This window comes from Nannobrachium achirus (assembly GCF_963921795.1).
Source record: "Nannobrachium achirus genome assembly, chromosome: 13".
Taxonomy (NCBI): domain Eukaryota; kingdom Metazoa; phylum Chordata; class Actinopteri; order Myctophiformes; family Myctophidae; genus Nannobrachium; species Nannobrachium achirus.
This window is the reverse complement of record NC_137833.1, coordinates 62,921,517-62,929,643: the sequence shown is the minus strand read 5'-3', so window position 1 is coordinate 62,929,643 and position 8,127 is coordinate 62,921,517. Positions and strand designations below refer to the sequence as shown.

Here is an 8,127-nt window from a genome sequence, read left to right as displayed (position 1 = left end):
TACTGTAGTTCAAAACAGTGGAAAAACTAATATTAAAATGTTACCTTTTGCCCCCAAAATTAAGGATGAGGACCCACATCTGTGCCATTGATCATTTGTGAATATTTCTAATTAGCACCATTGGATTTCCTGACCCTAAAAATGTTGATTTAGCCACTAGAATCATGATCCTACATAATCTAGAAGTCGAGATATTGAAAAACGAATATTCAAAGGTTGCCATTTTTCAAAGTCCAAGATGACCACCATATTGGCTTCAGCGCAAATGGAATCATGGATTTTCTGATTTGTTACACTCTGAAGTTTCCAAAAATGTATAGTTTTCCTAATCTCCAGATTTGAACGAACCTTCATTTTTGGACAAATAGAACTGGACTACAAGGTGCATTCCTGAAGTCACCTGTGACAGGAACCGACAGCCATTGACCCACAGCGATGAGGTCCAAGGGATTTTGAAAGAAAAAGCCCTGACTTTTCTCAAAACTGTGAGTAAAGCTGAATGGCTAATCACGCCTCCTGGAATAACAGACGTGAGGATACCCACATCACTTAACAGGCATATACCATGCCACACGAGAACGACACACTAACGGGTCCTTGTGCCTGGCCGGTGTCAACAATGCACTGAGGGAAGCCTCAGCACTGTGTGCTGAGTTTTGTAGATCTGCTATTTTTGAAAATTCTTTAAAATTTGCAAAGTCTTTGAATATTTCTGCTATTAAAAAATAGCAGATCTACAAGCTCGCAGCGCGGCACTCGGTGCCCCACTATGAGCTTGTATATCTGCTATTTTTCAATAGCTAAAGTATATAAGATAATTAGGGCCCCTCCACCTTGGGCCTAGTAACTCAGTCCCACAAAAAAATGACTAAAAACATATTTTTTCATCATTACTTTTGATCCATGTGTGTGTGTACAGCATTCAAACCGTAGCATTGCTTATTGTCAAGGAAAGCGTTTCGTCCCCCCCATTGTTTCCATTTTCTGAGAAGTAAATGCTTTGTTCATTCAAGGTTTCCACCCGACAGCAACAATATAGCCTACCAGTTTTTACTTGATAGTTTACTTAATCAATTCAATTTACTTGACTTCCCAAGAAGTCACACTTTTAACTTCTTGGGGCAAGACAGCATTATTTTTTTGTGAACAAGATTTATTAACTATCAAGACAAATGCAATCTAATAAAACTCTAACAATATAACACTTAGTTTTAGCAATGACACGTGTGAACTGTGAATAGTTTGATTATTTGATTATTTTGCTGAGAAAAGAAATTGTGAAATTACATAATTACTGAGCATTTAATTTCAACCTGATACTGATTCAACTGCATTGCAATTAAACAAAAAAAATGCTTTATTAAAAAGTCTATTATAAAGCAATTGCCAACCTGTGTGTGTGTGTGTGTGTGTGTGTGTGTGTGTGTGTGTGTGTGTGTGTGTGTGTGTGTGTGTGTGTGTGTGTGTGTGTGTGTGTGTGCATGCGTGCATGCATGGCTCTTTCATCGGGAAGTGACACATGTACAGTGCTTTCCTTTGCTTTATTTTATGAATGAAACATCCCATTAAACAATGCATGATTATGAATGATTGCATACAGTAAATGATTATTTACTATGAATGATTGCAATTGTCATTATTGCATTATCTTTTTCATTTCCATGTCCATTAGATCAGTGGTTCTCAACCTGTGGTCCGGTGGCCTACTGGTAGGCCGTGAGGATATTGTAAGTGGGCCCCCAAATAATAAAACAAAAGTAAAGATAGAGGAAAAATTTGGTTTTTATCGTGATTCCAATGCATAACCGTTTATCCTAGCTGACGCACAATTGATTGATCAATAAAATGCTCTGAAGTGTACAGTATGTGCAGCCCACCCATCTGACCACTTAACATGACAGCCCACTTTTACTTTACTTGAATATGTCAGTTTTTATCGAAAGTATCTTTTCATATACATAGCATTTGGGGGGATCCTTGACATAAAAACGTTCAAGAACCACTGGTTTAAAGGACGCATGTTGTGAAAAAGGTTATACAAGTCATCAGTGTGGTTCTGTTGACATGGATTTAAAAGCAGATTTATCAGGCATATTATGTCCTCCTCTCTCCACCAGGGGTCAGCAGTGACTTGCTTCATCTCTGAAAACAACAAAAAATCCTGTTAGAAACATGCATTGTTCTGTGGAAATAAAACAAACCTCTAAGGCCGGACTCACACAAATGCGTGACACATCTTCTCCGTATGGTCTGAGAATGAGGGGGGAGGGGAGGAGGTCCAATGCTTTGTCAATGGAAGGTTGTTTTTTTTTTGTCATTGCCGTGTCTCTAGCTCAACCACATGCTGTCTTTTGGCCAAGAGATACGGCAACGACAAAAAACCAACAACCTTCTATTGACAATGCATTGGATCTGTCCCTACCCCCCTCAATCTCAGACTACACAGACACGATAGCTGTCGCAACTGTGTGTAGGGCGCCCACCGAATTATACTGTTGTAAAGTCTATAATAACCAGCTGTGGACAAAGTATAGGCAATACTCAAGTTAATACTCAAGTATAATTCATTTCAACAACAATTCAAGAGTTAGAGGCCAATAATGTGTGAGCTGTTATAGCACAACCATGTGGCTGATTTGAAAGATTTAGGTTGGCGTTTCATGCAAAACAGGCCACAACATTCATAGCCAATCGGAATGAATTCAGAAAAACCTGACTGATATGTCTTGATCACATGACTACAGTCTTGATCGTATGACTACCGTGATAATGTGTATAACGATTTGTGTGAGGTCCTTGAAATTGAAAGAACCGCTTAGAGCAGAGCCTTAATTAGTAAAATTGGTATGACCTGTGAAGGAAGTAAGGAAGAAGCCCAATTTCAATCCAATATGGCTGCCCCCTGTTCAGGGTGGGGTAAACTGCACACATGGGGCTACAGCAGTGTTAGAGCAGTGTTATAACATGGACTGGATTTAACCCATTTAGGCCTAGAATTATTGAATGCTTTAGCTATTGAAAAATAGCAGATATACAAGCTCGCAGAGCAGCACCGAGTGCCGCGCTGTGAGCTTGTAGATCTGCTATTTTTGAAAAACCGTGATATATATATATATATATATATATATATATATATATATTTATTTATTTATTTATTTATTTATTCAAGTCTTTGAATATATCTTTTTGAAAGTGAACATTTGTAACTCAAATATTTGCTTCTGGGGGGTCCCTGATACAATATTTTGAGATGGGGGTCCCTGGAACAACATATTGTGAGATGGGGGTCCGTGGCCAAATACATGTAGTTTTGGGGGTCCTTGGCATGAAACATTGACGGAAACATAAAAAAGAAGATCTGCTATTTTTTTTTTAAATATTTAAAGCATGAAATATTGCGTAATAATGTGTTCAGGACCAGCTTGATAACCTTCGAGTGGCTACACAGGCCATAAGGGTACATTTGGTTTCATTGATACACTCTCAGAGTTATGGACCCATAAGGGTCCATATGCTTCCAATTTTAGATTCTGTACACTCTCAGAGTTACAGATCTCTAAGGGTCCATCTGGTTGCACACACTGTGTGAACGTGGATATGTTTTGGAGGAAACTACAGGTACTCACCTTCAGTTCTTCAGCAGCGGGAGACTTCCTAATGAGATGGGTGACAAGGATACACACACAGACAGATCTAGTTACTGGTAGATAGACCTAGTTATTGTTAGTAGATACAGCTAGTTATTGGTGTTGGTAGATATATCTGGTTATTGATAGATAGTCAAATATGAAGTATCTAACACTCATTTCAGAACATTTTGTCTGAAGCAAAACAAATTAATATCAGTCTAAGTTATGACATCAGATCATGTAAAACACATGTCTGTCAACTTTGGCTTAATGCATGGAAGTCATATTTAGCCCCTCACAACAGTCACGTCATATAATTGTTATTACCTTGTTATACCAGGTTTTTTTGGGGAGGCATAGCTCAGGGGTAGAAAAACCTAGCCTGATAAATCAGTCCGCACATTACCACCCCCTGTTGGTGGGTGGTGTGTAGTGTGGACTGACCCCGGAGATATTTTATTTTATTTCGTCTCGCCTGAAGAGCGGGCGAATTGAATGGGCCAATCAGGGCTGTAGACTTGAGGCACGTGGTAGGCTGGTCCGGTCCCACAGAATGTGTCAAGTGATTTGCAAATGCTCCTGGCATACAGTCTGGGGCACGGAAATAGAAACGATGAGTGCGAGATAAAGAGGATGTAACGCAACCGCTCCCTTGGTGCAGTAACAATAACATGTCCTACTGGAAGTAGCAGTGTTATGTTCAATATTTTTTGGGGCATTATTTTGTCTTTCTCTGGTGTTGTTGGTGTTACTTCCATGATGTTTTCAAAGTTTTCTTAAACTATACACTCATAACAAGAATATGCCGCTCGAATGACTTTGTCTGTGCGAGTGTGCTTCTGATATGTTTCCAGTGGGACTACAGTTCCGTGTAGCAGTGGCTACTTCCGATACTCGCCGTTCGGGAGCTGCCGTTCCAGACTCTATATAGCATTCGGAGATTGTAGAATAGTTGTCTGGCTACGCGAGACTACTGTGTCACTGACCTTGCTCTTGTCTCCTGTAGTAGATGAATCCAGACAGAGAGAAGAGCAGACCCACAACCACACCTGATGCTCCCATGAGGACCTGCCTCCTCTCTGACTCCAGCAGGGAAGGATCTGACAATATAACAACCACAACACAATGATGACAACATAACAACCACAACACAATGATGACAAGTGCTTCTCAAACTGGACACAAGACCATTCAAAAGTAATCCACCAATTAAAAATGGACGAACATTGGTCAAACATGACCTAAGAAAGAAGCCTTGCATTGCGAGGCCTTGTGAGCTTGTAGAACGGATATTTTCACAACATGTATCTTTGGAAGGAACCAAGTCAATCTAAATGTAATGCCTTGACTCCTACAGTTCCAAGTGCTGGTCACGGTGGGGCGTCCCCAGTTCAAATATGATTATTTTGTGGCTTGAAAAGGTTGAGAACCACCAATATATTATATTATGACATGTTATTATGACATGGTGAATATAGTTGCTTGTTTGAGAAACAAAGAACAACGTTGAGAATCACGGTCATACAGTAGAGTAGATTAAAACAGAATACAGTAGAGTGACATACCCCAGTCCACCACTAGAGGCTCTTTCAGGCTGGAGTGCTCCTGCATTCTCTCCTGATCAGAGGTCAGTCTCTCATAGGGCTCCACTGGAATAATAAGAACATTATGAGTGCACTGATACATTCAGAAACCTCTGAAAGCTCACTTAAGCCCCCTTTCCACTGCAGCTATAGCACCACACCACACAACACTAGATCACAGCACACCACACCACATACAAATATCTTCATTTTCCATTACACAAATGTACCCCTATCGGTAAAAAACTAATAATACAATATAAATGTGTATTACAACTAGCCTAATTATAATACACTAAAATAGATTATAACTGTGATTATGATACTATAAATTATTATAATGTATTACTATAATAATTATAATACACTATAATAGATTATAACACAATAGAATTTATTATCATGTATTACAACAATATCCTGGTGGTCTAAATGAAAAGTCAGTGAGTGATCAGTCATTATGAAGTGTTTGGCCCTGTTTGGTCTATAGCTCAGACCTACTCTGGATTGGATACTTTTTTAGTTCCACGTCTAGTACCACTATCACACCACTCTACCCAGGTCCTTGTAGTGGAAAACCTGGCACAAGTGGGCGGTGTGGTGTGGTGTGGTGTGGTGTGGTGTGGTGTGGTGTGGTGTTGGGCCATGTCAGTGAAAAGGGGCTTTATAGATCTACTTTTTCGAATCCTGAAAGGTAACAGTTTTGAACATAATATGAGGTTTCCATCAGAGAGAACATACATGTGGAGATTCTTCTGTTCATGAAAACATTTTAGAACGCCTGCGACAGAGTACGACACAACAGGGTGACATACCCCAGTCCACCACTAGAGGCTCTGTCAGGCTGGGGTGTTCCACCATGCAGGAGAGCTTCTCTCCAGATCTGTAAACACACACACACACACACACACACACACACACACACACACACACACACACACACACACACACACACACACACACACACACACACACACACACACACACACACACACACACACACATTATATACATTAGCAGTGTCTGCTAGTAGTTTAAATGGCTATCCTGCCGACGCTATGTTATGTGTACAATCACATTGGACAAACCAGATGCATTGATATAAGTGATTTTAGCACAAGTACTAGTTCTCATCACCTGTCCACGCTACGTTGTCTCGTGTGTGTGTGTGTGTGTGTGTATATATATATATATATATATATATATATATATATATATATATATATATATATATATATATATACATATATATATATATATATATATATATATATATATATATATATATTTTTTTTTTTAATAACCTATATGTTGCACCTAGTCCTAGAGAGATGTTTGAGTAACGACACCACATCAAAGTAAAATATCGTTCTGGTTGATCTTTGAAAGACCCCTCAAGTTTAGTTTCAAAGTGATAGACCACTCATGTTTAGTGGTGTGTATATCTATGTATAGGTTTCTATTAGGTGTGTAACATGTGTGCAGTCCAGGTAGGAGTAGAGGTGGTCATAACAGTAGAAGTGTGTATTTATATGTCTAAGTGTCTATTAGGTGTGTGTCTGGGTGTGTACTCCAGGTAGGAGTGGTACTGGTAGTACCAGTGGAGGTGTGTATTTCTATGTCTAGGTGTCTGTTAGGTGTGTACCTGGGTGTGTACTCCAGGTAGGAGTGGTACTGGTAGTACCAGTGGAGGTGTGTATTTCTATGTCTAGGTGTCTGTTAGGTGTGTACCTGGGTGTGTACTCCAGGTAGGAGTGGTACTGGTAGTACCAGTCTCCATCGGACAGCTCATAAGAGGAAGTGACATCAGAGGTAGCAGGTTCTCCGTCTCTCAGCCAGGTCACCAGGATCACTTTAGGATAGAAGCCATAGGAGCTGCACCTCAGCAGGTGAGTGTGTTTACCACCACCAGGGGGCGTCTCTGAGGCCAGGCTCACTTTGGGCTCCACTGGAAGAACAATAACAGTTGGGTTAGGGTTAGGGTTAGGGTTACCGTACGACTAGTGTGTTAGTAGAATTATTGAATCAAACTCATGTTCATACAGTTTCATAAAACATGGCATTCATTATCCCCACACTGATCATTAAAGGTTTATCTTTGTCTTATTTAATATTTTCTTATCATTTGCACTTACAGTTATACAGTATGTTTTACATAAACAAAACGAAAGAAATATGTAAAGTATAATGACATTACACAAATTAATATGGACAAAAGAAGTTTAGAAACAAAGAAGTAAAGCAACACATGATCCTGTAAAGCAGAACTGAAAACATTGAGTTCAATATAAAAGCAGGAAGTTGAAGCAAGTCTATAGAGTTGTGTTTTTAATCATTTAAATCCTATTGTACAACAGGGTTAGGGTGATGTTCCGGAAAGAGCAGATCTGCTAACTTTTTTTTTTCTTTTTTCATTTGACTGACGTTAACAACATGTGAACCATGGAACATTCTCTCTCTCTCTCTCTCTCTCTCTCTCTCTCTCTCTCTCTCTCTCTCTCTCTCTCTCTCTCTCTCTCTCTCTCTCTCTCTCATCAATCAATCAATCAATCAATCAATCAATCAATCAAACCTGTCTTATCCAGAACCCTGGAGTAGTAGGACTCAGCGTTGGCTTTGCAGTATGTCTCTGGCGCTGCTCTCATCACAGCCAGCTCACCAGGGTCCTTGTTCAATCTCTCTGCGTTCTTCACACCAAGCTCAGTGTAGCCAACAAACTCTCCCACCCTGCTGTCCCACCTCACAAACTCCATTCTGTTGAAAGTATAGGATCTGATGAACTGTATGTCCTGCAGCTCAGTGGAGTTGAACACACACTGATCAGCCGTAAAGCAAAGATATCCATCTGGAAATAGAAAGATTCAAATGTCATCAGTCTTAAATATGTACTCTCTATAATGTAATGTATAATGCAA

General features: G+C 39.7%; 1 protein-coding gene across 1 annotated transcript; it reads right to left on the bottom strand.

The window, feature by feature from the left end:
• Nucleotides 1-1,644: 1,644 nt before the first annotated feature.
• Nucleotides 1,645-7,879, bottom strand: LOC308296939 (HLA class II histocompatibility antigen, DRB1 beta chain-like). Its single transcript, XM_080740297.1, has 7 exons — nucleotides 7,785-7,879; nucleotides 6,944-7,160; nucleotides 6,028-6,095; nucleotides 5,195-5,278; nucleotides 4,616-4,729; nucleotides 3,627-3,654; nucleotides 1,645-2,142 (listed from the first exon to the last, which is right to left on the bottom strand). Exons 1-6 carry the CDS (start codon nucleotides 7,855-7,857, stop codon nucleotides 3,629-3,631), a joined length of 582 nt encoding a protein of 193 aa, XP_080596423.1. The 5' UTR covers nucleotides 7,858-7,879; the 3' UTR covers nucleotides 1,645-2,142; nucleotides 3,627-3,628.
• Nucleotides 7,880-8,127: the final 248 nt, after the last annotated feature.